General features: G+C 40.3%; 1 protein-coding gene across 1 annotated transcript in view; it reads left to right on the top strand.

The window, feature by feature from the left end:
• Window positions 1-24,142, top strand: part of mtnr1ba (melatonin receptor type 1Ba) — a 66,051-nt gene that overhangs the window by 39,002 nt on the left and 2,907 nt on the right. The window contains exon 2 of the mRNA XM_062418894.1: window positions 5,830-5,948. Within this exon, the coding sequence (XP_062274878.1) occupies window positions 5,830-5,948 (119 nt within the window). The remainder of the gene's footprint in view (window positions 1-5,829; window positions 5,949-24,142) is intronic.

Raw genomic sequence — 24,142 nt, 5'->3', positions numbered from 1 at the left:
GGATGAGAAGCTAGCAGCAAACTTTTCTGCTTTCTTTGTCTTCTCTTCTCAAAAGAGAGGGATAACATGTGGGTAGGTCCTGGCTACAGTGACGTGAACAACTTGCCTACTGCTATAACTAAGCATGAGTGATCGAGTGAACATATTCAACACCAAATTGCGCTCAAAACCTTCGTAAAATGCACTCCGATCAGCCTCGCTTTAAACAAGGCTAATCGACTGCAAGTCTCCGTGCACAACGTCAAGGTGCGGGAAAACCGACAGAATCCACAAGGAATTAATACGTGCTACGTATTTCTTGGCTAAGCAGGAGCTAGCATTTCGGGGGAATGAGGAGAGTTAGGGCTCCAGTAACCGAGGCAACTATGTGGAACTATTGAACGTCCTTGCAGAGAAAGATGAACGATTGGAAACCCATTTGCAAGTTTCCACGGTTCTTACTGGCACGCCTAACCGGATCTAGAACGACCGTATCCAGGCAGTGAGTGACACTCTCCGTCATGATATTCAAGTGGAGGTAAATGCAGCCCCTTTTGTGTCTGTGCAAGTGGATGAGACAACTGATGCCCCGAACAAAGCTCAACTCTCCGTCATATTGAGGTACGTCAACCAAAGTGAGGTAAAAGAGGCTTTTTTGGGCTTTACTGACGTTAGCAGTGACCGTAAAGCAGCTGCTATAACTGAACATATCTTGGCCATTTTGGAGTCCTACAACTGCACTAGTAAACTCGTTGCTCAAACGTATGATGGGGTCGCTGTGATGGCATCTCAGCTGAATTGAGTTTAAGCAAAGATAAAGCAAGTTGTTCCCGAAGCTTTTTTTATCCACTGTTATGCGCACAAATTGAATCTTGTGCTATCCTATTCAGCAAAGTATCACTGATTGCAACATTTTTTTCAAGACCATCGAGGGCTTGGCATCTTTCTTTAGCAAGTCTGTGAAGCGCACGCAGTTCTTGGACCGCTCCAACGAGATGGAGTTCGCATTCAAGGTTGGTCCAAGCTGTAAACCTTTACTATGCCGAATTTAAGCACATGTTCCGTCTGATTACGGAAAATCCTGTTGCATGTGTGACGCTCATGAAATGTAAAATCACATTTTATATAATTTGATTTGCTTTATTTTTAAAATATTAGTTCTGTGAAGGAAATGTGTTCATATGTGCCAAAATGGTCAATTATTGCCTCTTGATAAGAGCAAAAGCCTTCCTTATATGATACACTTAGAGCTATTTAGTGTTACCAGTAGGAGGCAGTGTGGCATTTTGCTTCTCTTGGACTCTCCTTGTGAGCGGACTGTTGTTTACTTCCTCATTCTACTGAGCGAAGCTGCACTGAAGAGAAGCAACGGTCGCCTGTCTCATTCTTCTTCCTGTTTTACAGGTTGGTGGTGTTTTAAAACTTGTATAACTACCCACACTATACATTTAAATAAGATGTTAGATCAATTCTGTAAGGGTACTGAATATGTTTGAGTGGTTTTCTGAACAAGATGGCGCCACAGTATATTTTTTTGTTGTTGTGACCGAACCATGTAGAAGTTTCTGGCTCCAGCACATTTCATTGTGAGTTAAAAACTATTCTTTCGGTACAGTACTTTGTTACATGTGTAAATAAATTGAATGTTACAGTATTTAGGTATATTTTTGAATATTGTAAGCAGTTAAATCTTGCAAGTCTTCAGCTCAGGCATTTATCTCGAACCAACAGTCATTAAGAGCAATATGCTAATTTCTTTTTATCTGCACTACTAGTGAAGTTAAATGAGGGAACATGTGAGGGCCTATACATTTTATATTTCATGGTATTATTTTCAGTAGTTGTAAACTAAATGGTAGCCCAGTTCATTGACTGAATAAAGATGTATTAATGCAGTGGTACACTGAACTCAGGATTATTCTTTATGAAGGAGTGGAAAATGTGTTTTATTCAGAAACAAGAGGATTGTGCTGTAATTAGCCTATATGTATTTTGGTTTTGTTTCTGATATTATGGATGTTGTACTGCTAAATGACATTTGAATATGGGAAAAAAAAACAAAATACAGAAAAGAGAAAAGATATATTTTGCAAATTGATAAATAAATTCTACTGAGCGAAGCTGCACTGAACAGTAGCAACAGTCGCCTGTCTCATTCTGTCTCCTGTTTTACAGGAACCTTATCTGTTTACAGGTACTCTGTCTGGGACCTGTTACACATGGGATGATCAAACGCACAAGATGTCTGTGGGGTATGATGCCTGGCTGTCAAAAACGTCCACCTGTTTCCTCTTGATGGTGTATGGAGACATTTTTAACCTCAGTGATGGACTTTTTTCTGTTCTCCAAAACAAGTCCATGGACATTGCTTTTTGCTTTCAAAGGATCAATGACACAATGACTGTTCTACGCCGACAGAGAGGGGATTTTGAGTCGTTCTATGCCAAGTTTGAGGAGAAGTGTCAACTGTTGGGCCTGATAGATCCATCAACAAGGAATGTACAGCCAATCAAAGAACACAGGCGGGAGTTGTTCCACAACATCTATGAGGACGTAAGCACTTAAATGAAGAACAGGTTTGATCATTATGGCCAGCTCTCCTTCTTTAGTTTGGTTGACCTCCGCAAATTTGACAAGATGTCCAGCAGCTTTGATGACCGTTCACTGAATAGCTTGGAAAAGGCATACGCAAAGCACTTCGACTTCATCAGGCTAAAGGCGGACTTGACTGGACTGTACAGTTCACAGTTGATTTGTGAGCAGTGCACAACTACCGCACAGCTCCTTAAGTTTTTGCACACAAACGATTTGGTGGTGACTGTGCTAGAAGCAACCAAACTGCTGTCTCTCATCTTAACACTTTCAGCCACTACAGCCTCAGTGGAGAGATCTTTTTCAGCCCTGAAAAGAATCAAGACCTACAGCTGAAACAGCACTGGAGAAGAGTGCTTATCATCCTTGGCTGTCATTTCCATTGAGGCAGAACGTCTGGTGAGACTGCACAACAACCGAGAACGGTTTTACAATGATGTCATCGAGAGATTTGTGGAGAAAGATCTCCGGATGGACTTCATCTTCAAGTAAAGGTAATGGTTTCATTTAAGACATTTTGTATAATTAGGTTGTATACAACTGTCTTTTTCTACACAGCGTTTTAATTCGCCTGTTTCTGAAAATGTCTTTTGTGTAGAATACTGCTGTGTGCCTCAGAGACGACAATCACTCCACCAGAGACCACCACAGACAACTACCACTCCACCAGAGACCACCACAGACAACTACCACTCCACCAGAGACCACCACAGACAACTACCAGTCCACCAGAAACCACCACAGACAACTACCACTCCACCAGAAACCACCACAGACAACTACCACTCCACCAGAAACCACCACAGACAACTACCACTCCACCAGAAACCACCACAGACAACTACCACTCCACCAGAGACCACCACAGACAACTACCACTCCACCAGAGACCACCACAGACAACTACCACTCCACCAGAGACCACCACAGACAACTACCACTCCACCAGAGACCACCACTATTTACAAATCTATAACAAAGCGTGCAGCATATATTGTTCTTTACAAAAAAAAAAAAAAAAACTAATCTAAACAAAGCCCACAAGGGCATTTATTGTTACTATTTACAAATCTCGGTAAAGTCTGCATTGTGCAGTGCACGTGCACTTGACTTACAATGATGTAGTTTAAGTGTTTTATCTTCGGTTAAGGCTGGCATTCATGTGTGTTTAGTATTTTTGAGTCACCTTGCTTGATTCTGAAATAGGCCTGTTTGTTTCCTCAAAGATGTGGAGGGAAAATGGTTTAAATGTTCAAAGTTATGACTGTTTTCTACTAACATTCATTTTTTACATTTATGATACTTTGCACACATTCAACAAATTGCAGTTTAAACTAAAAAAAAAACGCACTCTGATCAACCTAGTGTTACACATTTGCATCCATATGTTTTCTTTGGATGTACACTTTACAATGATGTAGATTAATGGAAGTGTTTTAGCTGCAATGAAGGTTTGCATTCATGTTATTTTAGTATTTCTGATTCTTTGGCTGAATGTTTTTCTGAAATAGTCCTGTGGTTTTTTTTCTATGTCAGTTTTGCACTTATATTAATTGCTCATATACACATCATACACATCTATGCATTGTTGATAGTTATTATTGATTTGTGTGCACTTTATAAATGATGTAGCTAAAGCCACTTGCAATGAGACTAGTGTTGTTATTGTAGTCATTATTTGAAAATTAATAATTATTTGATATATATTTCAATTAAATTTCTCATATTTCAACAAATGCCACTGTTGTTAATTTCTACCTTGTAATTACACCAAGATTTTATTGTATTATAATTGTATTCTCAGCTTTCGTGTATAAGCTTTCATAATAGCTAAACCAGACAAACAGGCTCTTACATGTGTTATTTACACCAGCATGGCCCTGTATTTCAGATATGTAAAGCAGCTGATTGAGCTTACTGACACAATATTGGGTATAACATTTTATGTGTATATTTGAGTGGGGTTTAGATTTTTGAATGCCCACTGCCTACACAGCCACTGACCTCACCGCACGTCACTGCATCACACACAGCAGACTGTTTTAGCCAAACACATGATATAGAAGACCTATAGATATAGAACGTTTAATCATAGAAAAATTCAGCAAAGACAAATTTAGTCTTGGTCAGCCTAAAATTCAGATGGTGCACAGCATAGGAGATTTAAGCATTTAGGCGAGGTCACATTTATTAGACCAAAAAGATCCCTACCTTTTTGCGCCCACTGTGTGAATTCGCCCAAGCCAGGATGCGATCCCTGCAGTCCTCTCCCCTCAGGTTTTTGCTGACAACGCCAAAGATGATAACACACAGTTTTGTGACTTCTGGAAAAGGAGTTGTTTATTCTGCACAGAAAAAGAGACTGACAAGACACACCCAAATCCATCTTTTATAGGCAAAGTTACAAATGCCAAAACACATCATTGGTTACATATGTTTCCTGTTTTTAGCCCACGTCTAGTGTGCGCACTGCCTTATCCCACCCATCATACCTAGCTTCTAAATCTGTCCTTGATTTCCTGCAATCCCACGCTACGCCTGCATGATATCCTGCTCTTAGGTGTATCTCTGCATGCACTCATTGTTCTTCAACTTTTCACCAGAATTTAACCATTGCAACACCATATACAGAGTGCAGAACTAATCTGAGTTTATATGTGCAGTGGGCAATTATCTGCAGTAATGAAGAATATTTATCAGTTGAGAACAACAAAAACGCTATCAGTAACACAGCCGGCAACTGGAAATCACCTACCTATCATCAGTTACACGTTTATATGCCTAATACTGGGAACTTTGACACAAGTGCCAACATATTAGAGTCATTGTGTGGATACTGTGGTAGATCGTAGGAGCCACTGAGATACTGGAAACCACAAAGAACACCAGAGAATAGAGGTTTAGCTTAGATTTGATGACGTTAAACATGATTTATATTGAACCATTGAACCATATCCCAGGTATTGTATCCACCTACATATCAGATAACTTGTCTTTGCCTTGATGCACTTATCCACTGGGTTTGAATTACAAAGCATGATGATGTTATGTAAAATGACTGTGTGCATACATTACACAGTTATGAGCGCAGTGTTTTCTCAGTAGCTGCTTGTGTTGGTGTGATTGATTGGTTGAAACTGAAACCCAACATGGGAGAGGTGTGGCCATGCATATGCGTGAACTGGCTGCACTCAAGGTTGTTACAGTTTCAAATGCAGACTCAGATGATTGTGTGTCTTTTCTCTCTGCCCTCTACAGGAAATGTCTTTGTGGTGAGCCTGGCCTTTGCTGACTTGGTGGTTGCATTCTACCCCTACCCTCTGGTGTTGTACGCTCTCTTTCATGATGGCTGGTCACTGGGTGAGACCCAGTGCAAGGTGAGCCATGATTTATTTTGAATGCTGACTTTGTTTTCATTTTTTAACAGCCTTTGATCTTTGTGCTGTAGAACTCAAGTAAAGTTAGTTTTTTTATATAGTCCAGAATCACGGATGGGTTTTAAAATATGTACAGCACACACCACCCTGTAGGAAAAACAAACACACTGTGTGTGTGTGTGTGTATATATACACTACCGGTCAAAAGTTTTAGAACACCACAATTTTTCCAGTTTTTTATTGAAAAAATGTTTTCAAGCTTACCATCATGGTCTCTGACATAGCTTGGACTTATGTTTTGGATCATTATCTTGCTGTAGGATGAACCCTTGACCAACTACATGCATACCAGAGGGTTCTGCATGGCACTGCAGAATGCTGTGGTGGCCGACCCTGGATCCAGAAAAACAGCCCCAGACCATCATGCTTCCTCCTCCATGTTTAACAGTTAATGTCACACACTGAGGAACCATCCTTTCTACTCCATGTTTAACAGTTAATGTCACACACTGAGGAACCATCCTTTCTACTCCATGTTTAACAGTTAATGTCACACACTGAGGAACCATCCTTTCTACTCCATGTTTAACAGTTAATGTCACACACTGAGGAACCATCCTTTCTACTCCATGTTTAACAGTTAATGTCACACACTGAGGAACCATCCTTCCTCCTCCATGTTTAACAGTTAATGTCACACACTGAGGAACCATCCTTTCTACTCCATGTTTAACAGTTAATGTCACACACTGATGAACCATCCTTTCTACTCCATGTTTAACAGTTAATGTCACACACTGAGGAACCATCCTTTCTACTCCATGTTTAACAGTTAATGTCACACACTGAGGAACCATCCTTTCTACTCCATGTTTAACAGTTAATGTCACACACTGAGGAACCATCCTTTCTACTCCATGTTTAACAGTTAATGTCACACACTGAGGAACCATCCTTTCTACTCCATGTTTAACAGTTAATGTCACACACTGAGGAACCATCCTTCCTCCTCCATGTTTAACAGTTAATGTCACACACTGAGGAACCATCCTTCCTCCTCCATGTTTAACAGTTAATGTCACACACTGAGGAACCATCCTTTCTACTCCATGTTTAACAGTTAATGTCACACACTGATGAACCATCCTTTCTACTCCATGTTTAACAGTTAATGTCACACACTGAGGAACCATCCTTTCTGCTCCATGTTTAACAGTTAATGTCACACACTGAGGAACCATCCTTCCTACTCCATGTTTAACAGTTAATGTCACACACTGAGGAACCATCCTTTCTGCTCCATGTTTAACAGTTAATGTCACACACTGAGGAACCATCCTTTCTACTCGACGGCGTACAAAACTCCTGCGTGATGAACAGAATATTTTAAATGTTGATTCATCAGTCCATAACAGCTTCTTCCAGTCTTCAGTAGTCCATTGGTGGTGTTTCATGGCCCAGGCAAGTCTCTTCTTCTTATTCTGACTCTTAGCAATGGCTTTCTAGCTGCAACTCGACCTGTCAAACCTGCAACTGGAAGTCTTCTCTTCACAGTTGAAACTGAGACTTGCTTACTACGACCACTATGAAGCTGTGCTTGAAGCTGTTGTCCTGTGAGCCGCCTATCACGCAAGCTGTTGACTAAACTGTTTTTGATTTTTTTGTTTTGAGTTTAGACTAAAATAGGGGAGACTGGGGTAAGTTGAGCAAAAGGGTAAGTTGAGCCACCCCTTGTTGCTAGGAGACGGTAAAAAACATTGATCATGTGACCAAATATTTAGGAGGAAGCATTATTTCATGGAGTCTGTGAAGGTAACAACCACATGGGTAAAGTGGTTAGATCTTTATTTCCAAAAAAACATTTTTCACTCTTGAAAGTGAATTTAGTCTTGTTTCATGAGAATTGTGTTTAGACCAAAATAGATCATTTTAAATGTGTTTTATAAATCAATTGTGGTATCTATGAGCTACAACATGAGGTCATAAACCTAGCATAAAAGTTCACCATTTTAGCTGTGGGGACTAATAAAGTCAAAATGGTAGCTCTGGGGTAAGTTGAGCCATTTGGCCAGGGGTAAATTCACTTTAAGGCATTCTCATGTTTAAATGGGTTTTTTTTTTTTTTTTTTTTTTTTTTTTTTACAAAACAGCTGTTTAGCAGTAATATGCAATAATAATTTTTTAAAAAGGGTATTGTACCTGTTGAATTGTGTATAATAAATAAAAATACTCATGAATGTGAAGAAGTGACTGTTATTTAGGGAGGGAGAAGGTGGTTCTGTTTGTTTGTAGTGATCCTAAATATGAAAAATGGCTCATCTTACCCTAGTCTCCCCTACTTTTGATTTGCATAACTACTAAAATTTTAATTATTTCCCACAAATAAAGCATGAAGCGTTCCCTTTTGTCACTACCAAAATAAACCATGTCACAACCCCAAATTTCACCATATGTTTTGGTTGTGATTGTTTTGATTCTTTGCCTGGCTGATCCATGGCAATAGTGCTGCTAATCTGTCCTCCTTGGTGAGATCCTCCTCAAACTTCACTCCGGCTTTTTGGCAAACTCTTGAATCCTTTGTCAACTTCCAAAAATGTGACAGGAGGTAGGTATTTGGCAATCAGGCAGTATTCTAAACAGTCACTGATTCTATGAATCCAATCCAATCCAACTTTATTTGTTAAGCACTTTAAAACAACCAAAGTTGACCAAAGTGCTGAACAGAAGAAAAAAATATGAGCCATAACAGCTCACATCAGGCCCAAAATTACATATACATACATATTACATTAATTACATATTACATTAATTTAAATTACATATTACATTACATATAAAATACAAAATTAAAAGACATAAAACATGAGGAAAAATAATAATAGCCACGCAATAAAAAGAAATGAAAATAAGAAATTAAAACAAGTAGATAAAGTCGACATCTTACTAGGTGTCAAAGGCCGAGGAGAAGAGATGGGTTTTAAGAAGTGATTTAAAAACAGACAGAGAAGAGGCCTGTTTAATGAGCTGAGGCAGATCGTTCCATAATTTAGGAGCCGACACAGCAAAGGCACATTCCCCTCTGAGCTTCCGCTTAGTTATAGGCACACTCAGCAGCAGCTGACCTGAGAGAGTGGGCGGGTGTATAAGGGTGTAGAAGCTCAGAGAGGTAGGGCGGGACAAGACCATTCAGGGATTTAAAAGCAAATAAAATAATTTTAAAATGGATCCTAAAGTGTATGGGCAGCCAGTGGAGTGAGGCTAAAATGGGGGAAATGTACTTGTGTTTACGTGTGTCAGTTAAAAGACGTGCAGCTGCATTCTGGACCATCTGGAGACGGGCAATGAAGGACCCACTAACCCCCACATACAGTGCATTACAGTTATCCAGCCGAGTGGTAACAAAGGTGTGGATTACTGTCTCAAAGTGCTCCCTTGACAGAATTGGCATTATTTTGGCCAGCTGCCTCAAATGGAAAAAGCTTGATTTAACAACAGCCTTGATCTGACTGTTGAGCTAAAGCTCAGGGTCCACTTTAACCCTAGGTTTGTAATGCTTGGTTTGATATACTGGGCCAAGGAACCCAGATCTACAGGGGGGTCCCAGTGGTGCCACCAAAAACCCTCACTTCCGTCTTTGAATGACACAACCTCGCGGATTGTGTCAATTCCCAGATCTGCTCTAGGCCCAGCAAGTGGATCATACCTGGCGCTGAGCTCTTCAAAGATTGTGTCACTCAATATGAACTGGTTTGGAGGTACAGTGACCCTCTCTGTACAGTCCAACTCCCCTGCACCAGTTCCATGCTCTCCTGCAGGTCCGTGTTGTCCTTCTCCAAAAACACTTTGCATAGCAGTAGTGGTCTGGCCCTGCCGTTCCAGGCAAGGACTGAGGGCCGTTCTGTCCTCAACCCATGGTTGTTCCATTGGTCCATGAAACTTGTGAGGTCCCTGTTAAGTCTTGTACATTGTTGTATATGTAGTATGTTGTACAAACTCTGATGTAGTCTAAAGAAGAGATTGTGGGCTTTCCAGTGATATGTCATTTGATATGCTAGGATGTTGGGAACATACTATTTTCATCATAATAATGACAATAATGATAGTAATTTATAATAATGATTTATCAAGGACACGTTCTAAAGAGTAGGGTTGTAAAATAGCGTTATAAAATGATATTTCTACTAGGGATGTCCCGATCCAGCTTTTTGCACTTCCGATCCGATACCGATATTGTAGCTTTCAGCATCGGCCGATACCGATACCGGCCGATCCAAGCATGTATTAAAGATTAAAGATATTTACTTATTTTGTTGTTATACTCATGTTGAAAAGGGTTTTACTCTTAAGAACAACTAGCCAACTTAATTAGGTTAGTTTGAATAATCCACAATGGTTGGTAATAAGAAGCTGACCTGTTTATTCTTAACAGGGTTAAATAAACACAAAATAGACAAAATAATAAATAGTCAATTAACCACACAAACTGAATTGGCATCAGTGCTCTGCTCTTGAACAAGAAGAGTGTAAACCAAGGCTTAAAAAGCCATCAGTGCAAACAATATTGTAAACTGTATTAAAAAAGCAAAACACACAAAAAAGCTGAGTAGAAAATAAATAGTGGGACGCTGGACAGGTCGCTAGGTGTGCTGAAAAACGCGGACCGGATTTGGGGGGGGAAGCTGAAAAAAACTGGAATGGATTACCTACATCGGTGCGCTGGAAAACACGGACCGAGTTTTGAAAACAAACTGGATCGGGAGTCCGGATCGGGATTTTCCCGTGCAGGCCGATCCGATATTGATATGCATTTTTTGCTAATATCGGCGGCCGATCCGATCCAAATATCGGATCGGGACATCCCTAATTTCTACTGAATATATCAAATATCTCGTACAGCATAAACGCAGAGGTACAGTTCAACCTCTCGAACAGTAACCCAGGATCTCGCACCTGTGTATAACCATTTCCTCTCGCATTTTTCGCCCGGCTTTTGTCAGGTCCGGCGCCTCATAGTGCTCCTTCCACGGAGAGCACTGCTTCTGTGAGAGCCTCCAAAAGATGTTCATCATGTGGCAGACGACGTTATTTCCCCCCCCCTCGTGGTCCGTTCTGACCCTTGAAGGAACACCATACTTAGACACAGCGCCCAAGAAGCTGTCCATTACAGTGGTGCTTGTTGTCAGAGGCCTTGAAGAAGTCGACAAGACGGCATAAATAGTGAAAGTATAAGAGAAAAGAAGAGAAGAGATGGACTTTTAGTTTTGTCGGCTATAAATACAAATTCATCAGTAATAGTTTTAATAACAACATTAACATTAATAACATTTAATAATAACATTAATAGCAAGTCTGGCAGGCTATGTTAATATCTACCTTATTAATTTGTGGTTCCCATCAAGGTGCCACAATGAGTTTGGTCCGGCCACCCTATAAGCTCGCCTGTGCAGTCTCTGCGACATTGCCCTAGTTGCTGCAGCCCCAGGGTTTATTCGCACCATGCTTTCCCTCACTCTGCATCTCTGCACCAGAGCGGTGTCACCATCAGCAGCTCCGAGGTTGGCCCTGTAGTTGGTGAGGTGCTGGACTCCCTGCCACACCTGCCTGCTGTCGTTACTGTCCAGGCGTTCCTCAATCCTCCTCCTGTAGTCTGCTTTGGCCTGACGGATGCCTCTCTTCAGGTTAGCTCAGCTGTGCTGTAGAGAGCTTTGTCTCCGGACTTGAAGGCGGTGTTCCTCTCCTTCAGCAGCTGCTGGACCTCCCAGGTCATATAGGGTTTCTGGTTGGGGTAGATCTGAATGTGTTTGTCCACAGTGACAGTGTCTATGCAGTTCTTAATGTAGCACAATACACTATCTGTGAACACCTCCAGGTCCTGATGTTCAAAAACCCCCCAGTTGGTCCTAAGAAAGCAGTCCTGCAGCTGCTGGGTGGCACCCTCAGGCCAGGTGTGATGGCAGTTTTTGTGATGTTAGAGGCAGTTTTCTTCTTTTTTTTTTTAGTCAATGTTTTTTTATTGTAATTTCAGACAAATACACAAATACAGTTAACACTTAAGACAAAAAACTCCACAAACAAACAAACAAACAACAACAAAATAATAATAATAATAATAATAATAATAAAAATAAAATCATACATTACACAGAAAAAGTCCACATAGTAGTAGTCATCTTGTACAACCGCTATTCAGAGCCAAGGTGCATTGTAAGTTGTTCCACATGTGAGATAAAAGGTTGCCATACAACATCAAACTTCCTCATTGATCCATTCAGTGTGTATCTGATTTTTTCTACTTTAAGAAAAAACATGACATCACAGATCCATCTGACAAAAGAAGGGGGCTTGTCATTCTTCCAATTTAAAAGAATGAGTCGCCGAGCTAAAAGGGAGGAATAGGCTATACAGTTTAGTTGTGACTTTTGCAACAGTAAGTCCTCTGATGGAATGCCAAAAAGTCCAATGAAAGGACAGGGGTCAACAGTTAAACCTGAAATTGCAGAGTATACTTCAAATATTGAGGACCAGAGGCAGTTTTCTTGATGGGGGCGTATGCCGGAATTAAAAGCAGGGACAGATGGTGAGACTGGCCCAGGTGTAGTAGTGGCCTAGTTTGATGTTGGTGTAGAACTTGTCCACAGTCTTAGTTCCCCTAGTAGCACACTTAACATGCGGGTGGAATTTAGGGGAGTGCTGCCTTTAAGTTTGCATGGTTGAAATCCCCTGCTATAATCTGCAGAGCGTCATGATACCTTTGGGAGTTAAATGGGCCTGCATTTAACAGTCACATACTCCAGATCTGGGGAGCAGTGACTGTCTACAGTCACTGCGTTAGTACACCAGCTGTTATTCACATACACACAGAGCCCCCCCTCCTCTGCTCTTACAGGAGTCTACTGTTCTATCATGGCTAGGGATGGGAATTGATAAGATTTTATTGATATCAAAGCCATTATTGATTCTGCTTATCGATCCGATTCTTTATCGATTCCTGTGGATTTTCTGTGTGGAAAAAGTAGGCCTTACAGGTGTTCAGTGTCAACAACACACATTTTATTGAGTTATTATGAGTCTCTGAGCACTGAACAAGATAGATAACTGCTTGAGACGAGACTGACAGTGTGCTAAAATAAATGAAAGTGTATATGTTAAAACAAATATAAATCTGGATATAAAAATAATAATAATAAATAATAATCTGGATCCTAGATCTCTTACAGTATTCAATTAGAATACAAAACTACTGCTTAAAAAGACGTTTTTAGTTTTTTGTTATAATGACGTTATTGTTAATGTTTTGCATCACATGCATGCAAAAGTGAGCGACACCGCTGCGCTGACAAGCCAGAGACGTGTTGCTCGTCCTCACCTCAAGTCGCTGTCATTAACTTTTAACCTGCAAAAGTGGCAGTGCCAACACTGTAGGAATTTATGAAAGCCCTTGTGTGAATATTTCAATAGTTACACATTAAAACAATATTTATTTGCAATTACTCTCTATTGAACGACCCCGAAGCATGAGCAAACGGGCTGTGTCGGTTCGGATCAAAGAGATGCGCCCCGTCACTGTCAGCACAGGGCTGGCTGACAGTGTACCCTGCGCTGAGAGAAGAGAAGAGAGAAAGTAGATTGTAGATCTGTTTGTAAACGGGGCTTCTCTAACAGTCATGTATTTCCTCCAGAAACATCTCTTAACGCACAGTACAGCGCCGTTTTTTGTTTTTTTTTCTAAATCGCCTTGATAAACAGCAAATCGCCTGGCAACCCTCCAATCACCAATATACGATTTGATCGCGGATCGTTCCAGCCCTACCGCGGAGCACTCGTTGACTGGCGGGGTAGAGAGTCAAATAAATGGCACTCCTGATGCTTAATGCCGTGCGCTGTCGACAAATGCTTCAGCATGTTGCTTGTGTTTCCACCCTTGCACGGTGCGGTACACATTACACGTTGCCCTGTTAGCATCCTTTTTTGTGAAATTAAGCCACACTTTGGACCGCTTCTGTCTCTCTGCCATGGTGTCGCTCGCGCTGCTCATTGACTCTTGCGCGCTGCCTCTCGCACGAACGTGACGTCATTGTTTTGCAAGGCACTTGAAAGAATGGCATCGATAGAAGAATCGTTAGCATAAAGGCAAATGATGTCGATGGATTGAACCAATTGGAACCGGTTCTCAACTGGAACCGGTTCTCGACTCCCACCCCTAATCATGGCGCTGTGCTGTGTAGCCTGCTCGCTCAATAGCAGAGTCCGGGATGGATGAATGAAGCCAGGTTTCTTTGAAAAGCAGAATTCAGCTGTCCTTCACTACGTTGTTCGCTGTAGTCTGTAGCGTCAGTTCATCCATTTTGTTTGCGAGGGATCTGGCATTCGTGAGAAAAAGGCTGGGGAGCGGTGGTTTGAGTGGCTTCAGCCTCACTTTTGCCTTCTCTCTCTACGCCGCCTTCGCCTCCTCTCCCTAACTCCACCGGAATCTTGTGAAGACGGAGAAACTCGCTTGTGACACTCCGTTCGTAACACAGTCCGATCTTAAGGAGATCATGCCGGCTAAAGGTGTTACTCGCCCGACAGAATGTTCACAAAACAAGACATAATGCATACATAAACAACCATACAAAGCACCGACCGGGTACACACTGAGCTGCTGCAACTGTGTGCGCCGCCATGACAAACACACCTCATGCTACCACCAAGTTGTCTCCTGCCTCAACAGACAGCTCTGCACTCGACTTGACCTCCTGAGGCCTCAAAAGACAAAAGAGGTTGTGCACCTGCAACAGAGAGCTCAGGTGGAGAGGCGAGCGAAGGCAAAGTTTTGCAGCTTCGCAGCTGGAGACAGTGTTCTCGCCCGGAACTACACCAAGGGTGTGAAGTGGATGCCTGCAACAGTAATGGCAAGAACAGGTCCTGTGTCATACACAGTAGAAACCAGTGATCATCTCATCTGGAGAAGACACATCAATCAGTTGCTTCACACTTCTGGTTCTCCTGATTACTCACCTCAGCCTGCATCCCTTGTTCCAGAGCCAGAGATCTGTCAGGAACAGCATCCATCACTAGAACAATCTCAGATGCAACCTTCAGCAATGGACACTGTTCCAGGCACACTCAAAGCTGCTCAGGTGCCAACACCTGACATCACTTCACCCAGACCAGGAGTCATACACTCCTCACCAAGAGGCAATGAGACTGATTTATCCATAGGTCGTACTTACCCCAGAAGAGACAGACGACCTCCTGATAGACTGACGTTGTAGTTAGAGACTAACCCTTTCAATTGGGGCAGAATAATTCCCCAGGGTTCAGTCTGGGATTTTCGGCAGTCTACCCTCTTTCCCTAGTTCAGGCAATAATTCTACAGCTAAAGAAAATGTTGTTAAAAGTTGACTTATATATATCGGTAAAAAGATATCCCTTCAGTAAGTACTTTATGATAGTAAAATGTTTTGCTTTTGTTAAGGGAAAATCAAAAGTAAAGGGGGAGGAATATGTTGTGTATTGATATCCTAAGTTTGTCCTTACTGAGATACCGTCACGCCCCCCATGTGTTGTCCTGATCATGATTGTCCTGAGCAACGTTAAGGAAGTAAACAAATGTTAAGAGCATTTCTCCTGTGGTCTCGTGTATCTTTCATAGTTGTAATAAGAGTTAGTATACAACAACTTCATCCAATTCTTCATCTAAGATGGTGGCATATGTCCCTGACTGTTTCAAATGGAACTGACTGAAATATCACAACACATTGCAAATATATTTGACATAAGATATTTAGATTTATTTCACACAGTGTAACATTGCCTCCAAATCCCCTTCCAGAATGGTTAAAATAACTCTTGACAACACAGCACCAACAATTCAAGATTGCTTTATACCTCAGATGTTGTTGCATAGTACGCACAGAAACATGTAGGATCTGTGCCATCTGTAGTGCTGTAAACCAACAGGTCCTCAGAAATTTCAGTTGCTCTCTGGAAATCTGATATTGGGGGGGACCTCGACCACCTGTCAAAATGAGTGGGGCCTGGCAGCCTGAATCACGTGCAACATTAGCAAAATGCAATAGTTTAGATTACATTAAATGTTATTGTCATTGCACAGAGTAAGGTACTAAGACAGCAAAGTGCAGTTTGGCATCTAACCAGAACCAATACTAGCAGTTAAGTACAGGTTTTAAAGAGTATAACATAAAGAGTATTAAATAAAAATGTCACTAAATTTTAGTGAAGATCTGTTTAGGCGCTCATCTCTGCTCTGCGCACCGCTCCACATGCGCTGTGTATTGATATCAGTTAATCCAAGCAATATTTTCATGTAGCGTATCAATATCTCGAAACCCATGGCCTCTAGAAAGTAGTGCAGTTGGATAAATCTGTATTGGGCATTGACATTGGAGTAGCTATTACTAGGAATATTATGCGACCAAACACTACTTTTAACCACAAAAACAGCGAAGGTAAGACATAATTTGTAGTAGAGGTGGGCGATATGGTAAAATATTATATCACAATTGTTTTATTATAAAATCATGATCACGATTTTATTTCGATTCTTTTTTACATTGATTTGAGACTAATTTGCAAGGTTCTGAACAGTGCAACCAAACCATTTCCCTATGTAAAACATAGCCCTAAAAGAAAAAAGAAAACAGACAATTTAGGCCAAAGAACCTTTCTGAACAGATTTTAAATAAATAGTTTGTGCAATTTTGCCAAATAAAAATGCAAACTTAAGTAACTGTGGTTATCCCCTAAAGTGCAACGATTTAGAACAAAAATGATCAAACTGCAATGTCTGTAGCAGCTCTGCACTTTATACGTAATACTGGTTGAAGCGGAAATATGGACAGGAGACTCCCGTTAACACTAGAACCACAGAGACGGTCTGACAGACCGTTTGGGTTGTTAAAATGTAAATAATTCTGTTTAAATAAATACTACAAGCCAACTGAGCGAGGAGGAGTCTGATGGAGGAGAGCTGGACCTCAGCGACCTTGATTGGAGTGAGGAGGAGAGCTCCGACCCCACTCGGAGCCTGAACCCAGCCAAAAAAAAAAAAAAAATTGTGCCAGCCACCCCATCTGTTGGTGTATCCACTCCAGGTCATTATTATTATTATTATTATTATTATTACTATTATTGTTGTTGTTATTAGCTATTGGCTAATAGCTATTATTGTTGTTGTTAGCGATTATTATTATTATTATTATTATTAGCCTAGCTATTATTATCGTTATCATTATTATCAATTATCAATTTTGTTCATTTCGTTTTTATTAAGTTATTTGTTTTATGGAGCCAATGCCAGGCCCTGGAAATCTTGGCTCTTTGATCTTTCCCTCGCAGCTAGGATATATATTTTGGGTCATTTACTAATTGGTTACAAACTGGGGAAAAACTACACAAACATGTATAGAACAATTTCTGGAAACTAAAATATTTCAACAAAATAAATCATTATGTTTTGCAGTCCCGAGTCCATGTGAGGTGGGGAAAGATGGGACGGTCTGGAGTACCATCCACCCTGGAGGGAGACACCAGGCACAAAATGTGCTAACGACATCCGCGGGTCCTACAGCCTTTGCCAAGCGCAACATTGAGGATGCCATGAGCGCGTTTTTGTGTTTGCTTGACGACAAAAACATTACATCACATATGTGAGTGCACCGTGGCAGAGGCACATCGGGTTGAGAGAAACACGCAGTGGGATCTCTCGGTTAGAGAGCTGAAAGCCTTCCTTGCTCTCCTCTTTGTTAGAGGAGTTTATAATAAAAACATAGAGATGGAGAGCTTTTGGTCCGTGGAGTGGGGGTTGGCGTTTTTCAACTCAACAATGCCAAGGAGCAGGTACAGAGAAATAATGCGCTACCTGCACTTTGATAAGCGATTATTATCGATATTATTATCATTATCACTATCATCACCATTGTTGTTATTATTATTATTATTATTGTTGTTGCTGTGTTGTTGGTATTATTATATGACCCGATATTGTATATAGCGTTGTATTATATTGTGTATAGCTTACTTGTTATTACTGATAAAAAATGTTATTGTTGTAGTTATATTAAAATATATTGTTGTTATTGTTGTTAGTATTCCTCCATTGTTTCATTGTTTCAGGGTTTATCTTTTTTTATCGTGCATATGTTTATTAAAGTACATAATACTGCTTACAATGATGTAAGTTACACATTTTTATATTGTATTTTAGCATTGTGCGGCAAACACGCAGATAGGATTGTAGATATATTATGGTCGTCGGTTGATAACTGTTTACGGTATCCGGATATCACACCCCCCGCACCCCCGCACCGAGGGTTGAAACAACACAAACAATGATATTATGTATAGCGGCCTGGCGGACCTATAGCGGTCTGGCGGACCTATAGCGGCGCTGATAGGGGGTGTTCGAATGTTGGCGGTCCTAGTGTTAAAAAATCTTCATTTAGTGAACATTTAATTATAATTATTCATCAGCAGATGTTACAGGTGATGGTATAGATCAGTGTTCCTCAAATACAAATCTTAAAGGTCCACACTTTTTTTTTCAATGAGTCAAAGGTCAAAGGTTATTAGTCGGTCAAGCCAAAACAAATACAATACAGTGGTGTAAAGTAGAAAAATAGAATATGACTCAACTATAAAATGTATTTTTAATTTTAACAACAAAACAAAAAGTCCTTTTCATAAAAACAAAAAAATCAAATAAATACTAAAAAACAAAACTTATTTTTTGTTTTAACATAAATTCAAATAAATACTTATATAAAACAAAACAAAACAAAATACATTCACAACCCCTGCAAATAATCCAAAACAAATATCAACACTTTTCTTTTCAAATACAGGCACAAAGGACACAAGAAAGGAGGAAAGAACTGTAGTGCTGTTCTTAGTGCTGTGCATCAAAAGTGACTCAAGTATAAAGTAAAAATCAACCCCTCCATAGAATCCTTTGGTGAACAAAAATGCCAAAGTCCAATGAAGAACTATTGTACACTGCTGCTTAATGAGAGAAATGGCATCTTGTGTCTGTTGCCAAGACTTTGAACTTTGGCACAAATGGTGTGATGGCCAGGAGGACACACTGATGCAAGTGATCATTGGTGAGTGGACTGCGGTACTTGTTCTTCACCACATTCATTGTTGAGAATGCAGATTCACAGCTGTAGGTCGAGCCAAACATTGTTAAAATGCGAAGTGCCATCTTATGCAGCATAGGGAAATTTGTGGCAGTTACCATTTTTGTCCAGAAGGTGATAGCGTCACACTGGGCCTCTTTCAGTGCAGTGTTTTCCTGGTGGTCAATCAACTCAGTTTGTAGTGAAGCAGAAATTTTCAATCAGCTTCTCCAGGAATTCAACATGATGCTGAAGATCTCCTTTGCCTTTGGTCTGTTCCAAAAGTTTGGGGAAGTGGAAAAGTTCCTCCTGTTGGTAAACATTAAAAAAGAATAAGAAGCACAATATGAATTGTGGTTTATTTGGTAGCGTGACTGATTTTACTTTTTGCATCAGTAGGCTGCCATACAAAGATAGGTGCACTAGATTCTCCAACCCCTCCCACCTCAGAGACCTGAGGTCGACCTACCTCTGCCCCCCTCCCCATTTCTCACTTCTGACTGTGACATCTTCTCAGCAGGCAGAAACCTGCTTGTTCACAAATTAAAATTAGGGCACCTACTGCACTAAGGTTAATTGACTCACACAGCAACATTATAACATACTGTACAAAAAAACATAGAAAAAAAAATAGAAATAAAAGTATAACATCAACATATTAAAAAATACATGTCATAATGATTAGTCATAATATTTATCAGAATTAATTAATACAGATGAAGCCACTAGAAATTTCCCCTGTTTCCGTGATGGCTCCTTGACCGCCCCTTGATAGGTCCTTGACTGGCCGATAATGGAAGCAGGGGGGAAATGCGATGACGTGTCAATGAGGCCCCGACTGGAAACGCCCCTAAACTGCCTGAGTGAAAACCAGTTGCAATGCTTCATTTGTCCACGGGGAGGCGCAGGTATTAGTGCAGGAGACCCAAGTTAGTTTTACAAACTAATATAACTTGTATTTACTTCTATTCTTCTTCATAAAGTAGCCTTATACTATATGTTGTTGTTATTGTCACTGTATCGTCACTATGTGTCTGTGTAATGCTGCTGCTACACTATAATTTCCCAGCTTGGGATCAATAACGTATATCTATCTATCTATCTATCTATCTATCTAATGAAGGGTGCAATATAGTTCAATCCATTAGAAGGATGCAATTGAAGCTGCTGTGCGCCGGTAAAACACAACACAGCCGATCAATTAACAAAACGCACTATGATTAAAAAGTGCAAGCTTGTTATTCTGAGTCATGCCTGTGTAGTATGCAGTACTAGATACTAGTGTAAAAAAGACTAGTAAAAGCAGACGTCCTGATTCAACTCTTTACTCCAGTAAAAGTAAGACTTAGTTTAATGATTTAGAAGTCGCCAAATGACTTACTTTAACGAATTTCGTTAGTTTATATAATGCAGATTTGTAAAATATTACTTTTATGAAGGTCACAGTCACTGACAATAAACTTAGCATTTCATAATTGTGGTAGCAGCGGTGCAGCAGATGTAATGAAGTCCACGCAACACGCTGGATGCAAACTAATATTAAGCCTTTAGCCTTTTCATTATAATGTCCATGGACATAAACTGAGTTAATTCATTAGAAGGATGCAATTGAAGATACCGTACATTTTACAGGACCTCTGACAAATCATTGTCACTGTCAAACCAAGAAATAGCCCGTCTAGTGATTCAAAACAGGACGCGCTATTTACAGTAATACATAGTATTTCAATGGACGGTGTAAATAGTGTAAATAATGTCACGACTATTTTACTACATATTTCTTACTATTATTGTTCTTATAGTTTTTTGTTTGTTCGTTTGTTTTTTTGTATTTATTATTTATTGTTCTTTATTCTTTTCTTATTGCTGCTATTATATTCTGACACTGATACTGGGTTTCCGTTATCCGGTAATTACAAAGTCAAAATGAAATGAAATGAAATGAATGACGTTGGCGCACAACGGGTTATGAATGGAGGGGGATCTCCCACTCGAGGCACCCCCGACACGTCACTTTCTCGTAGCCAATCGTAAGCCCTGTTGAGACCGACTGGTTTACACAATCCTTCTCCTGTCGGATTACCTCCGAAATCATCATCCAGCGTGTCATTGTCAAAAGAAAGTAAAATAGATAAAACTTTGAACTCGCTTGAGAAAACACGTCTCTGTCCGTGCAGCTAACATTAACCTCAGCTCCAGTGAGTCTGTTCAATACTTTTATTTTATTGGCAATATGTTATAAAACATAATTGTTAAAATAATTTGATCATAATGAGAGCAGGCGTAATAGAGCCGTGGGAGGAAAAATTCAAAGGATTCACAGTTTGCCAGGAGACATGCACAGGTGTAGGGGGAGGGGGGCATTCGCTTTGAAAGACAATGGAACAGGCTCCCAACCATCCCCCCAAACCCATCATCACCCCGCCAAATCCGCACCCCTTCTCAGAAAGTACTGTAGTTGCAACGGCCATGAACACTCTTGCGTGATTTGTGTGGCAATGGAACCAAATAGCCCATTAAGCCCAAACAAAAAGTTAAGCAATGATAATGCTAATAAAGTGGATGGGCTTACCTGACTTACAGCATGCACTGAATAGACCGGGGTTGGCTTGCACATTTTTCAACAATTCTACAATTCACAAATTAGCAGACGCTGAACTACTCATTCTCAGTTTTAGCACTCTGGCATAATTTGTGTGAGAATATTCAAACCAGCATCAAATGAAAGGTTAATCATCCTGTAAATTCCTTGTTTTTACGTTTGTTACTAATTTCTCACTGTCAAATGTTTATTTTCATATAAATAAAGCTGCGTTGTCTTGCCTAAAATCAAATACAGTCGTTTACGTTTTTCCATTTCGTATAATTGATCTGAGCCTAAAATTGAAATATGAAAAGCAATTTGTCTTTCTTTTTTGTGTTAGATTCAAAACAAATAACAAAATAATCACTCAGTAGGCTATTTAATTTTTTGATTTGAAAATGTTTTTTGCAGTATGAACTCTTGCCAAATCCTGTCACGCACACTTTGTTTCTCTTTCTAGCACAAACATCCCATTCATTTTCCTTTCTTCACTGCTAAACAATAAAAACACTCTTAAAATACTCTACAGGCAAACACACTTCCTGTTAACCAAGAGAACATCATTAAACACATATTAAACTCATGGCACATAGCAGAGAACCATAGAATTATCGGTCAAGATTTGATTTCCATCATTTAACAACCTGAAGGTTGTAAAGTCAGTTATTTTCGGGTTGTATGCATTTACTTAACAAAGTTATGAAAATGCAGCAGAGTTTTTCCGCTGAAAACATTGTCAATAAGTAACTGCTACTGCAAAGACTCGAACCCAGGTCTCCCGCATTAATGACGGACACGCTGCCCGTTACGCCACCGCTCCGGTCCTACGTTATAATGTGTCTAACTCACAAACTTACGCTTGTATGCATCCACTGAGGAAAGATTATGAAAATATAATACAACTTTCCCGCCAGAAATGTCTTTAGAACAAACATAAGATATGAAACCTTTCTAAATTCGCCCTTTTCTGTTGGCGTGGAAGATGAATACCCGCCATGTTTTCACGTTGTTATAGGCTACGTCTAGGGTGCAAATAGACACTCCGCATTTTTTATTCAAGATAGTCATGTATCTGTGTCTGCAAATTGTTTGCTCAGTCATGGTCTTCCTTGAAATTTAAAATATTTTTTCTAAGTTGTGGTGCGTGCATATAAAAAGTCAGTGGGTTACGTTAGGTAGTAAGTAAGTTTACTGGTTCGGATGACCAGTAAAAATTCATAGAATATGTGGGCTATTCTGTGACAAAAGCGCCATCACCTGGTCATACCCTGTATTACAATGAATAGGTGGGTTTACAGGAAAAGATAGACACGCCCAGGAGAAGGAGGGGGTTGCTGAGTCGGCTGGCAGCCGGCTGGGAGTCAGCTGCCATTCAGCTGGCTTTCAGCTTGAATGGGAACTTTCAAGGGGCTTCATCTGTAGCAAAAATAATAGATTAAATGAGAATAAACCCCTCCACTACTGTATATATTTGTTTGGGGAGCAGGGGTCAGCACCAGGCTGGAGAGTACCGCTGCAGACAGTCTTCACAACTGTATGAAAGGTTAACATGATTAAAACAGTTCTTGAACAATATTTAACACATATTAGGAAACATATAAGAGAACCAAAGCTGTAATTAAAAAAGAAATAAACAAAAGCACCATGACATCTGTGTGGTGCGCAGCTGCATGCACGGTGGACTGACGGGAGGAGATGCAAAAATATGCATCACAAAGCCAGTTGTTTGTGTTTTTGTGGAAAATGGATCTCAGAACAACTTCTGCTTCTGGAGGAAAGATGCTCCGCTGCCACTTAGTGATTTTATCAACAAGAAAAACATCTGCACATCTGTGGTAAAAACATCTGATCTGTTAATGAATGTGGCTGATTCTTACAATGCCTGTTATCCACAGCTGTTTATACTGTAGGACTGATATATTGATGAATGTGCAACCTCTTACATGCTGCACAGAACGCAGTGTTTATTAAATCAGCTGATAAAACCAGGCTGCAGTATAACCACACACACCTTTACACTCATCAGACTGGTCAGTTATAACTCCATATTCTTCCTTTTTATGAATGACACGTCGGGTTAGCAGCTCATCAGACAACTTTCTTTTCAGCAAAAGTAACTTGTTTTTTATTTTTGAAACACATTGCTTAGTAGGGGTGTCACGATTCTCCAAATCCTCGATTTGATTTGATTTCGATTTTAAGGTCACGATTCGATTCGATTCTCAATTTTTTTGGGGTCCTTTTAGCACAGATGCCTATGCCATTTTTAGAGTAATCATGAGTGATATAATCGTGGCTACATCTTCGATTCCTCCGTTGATTTCGAAGGTCGAGATCGTGAGGTCATTTCGATCGATATTCGATTTACAATCGAGATTGTGACACCCCTATTGCTTAGCAAATGTGCCGTTATAGCAATCCAAAGTGACAGCGCTCCTGGCTTTAAGAGGGAATGGGAGACCCTTTTGGACCATGCACCTGGCACATGCACC

This window comes from Scomber scombrus, chromosome 5, assembly GCF_963691925.1.
Source record: "Scomber scombrus chromosome 5, fScoSco1.1, whole genome shotgun sequence".
NCBI classification, from domain to species: Eukaryota; Metazoa; Chordata; class Actinopteri; order Scombriformes; family Scombridae; genus Scomber; species Scomber scombrus.
The sequence above is the reverse complement of the archived record's forward strand: the minus strand, read 5'-3'. Positions and strand labels throughout refer to the sequence as shown.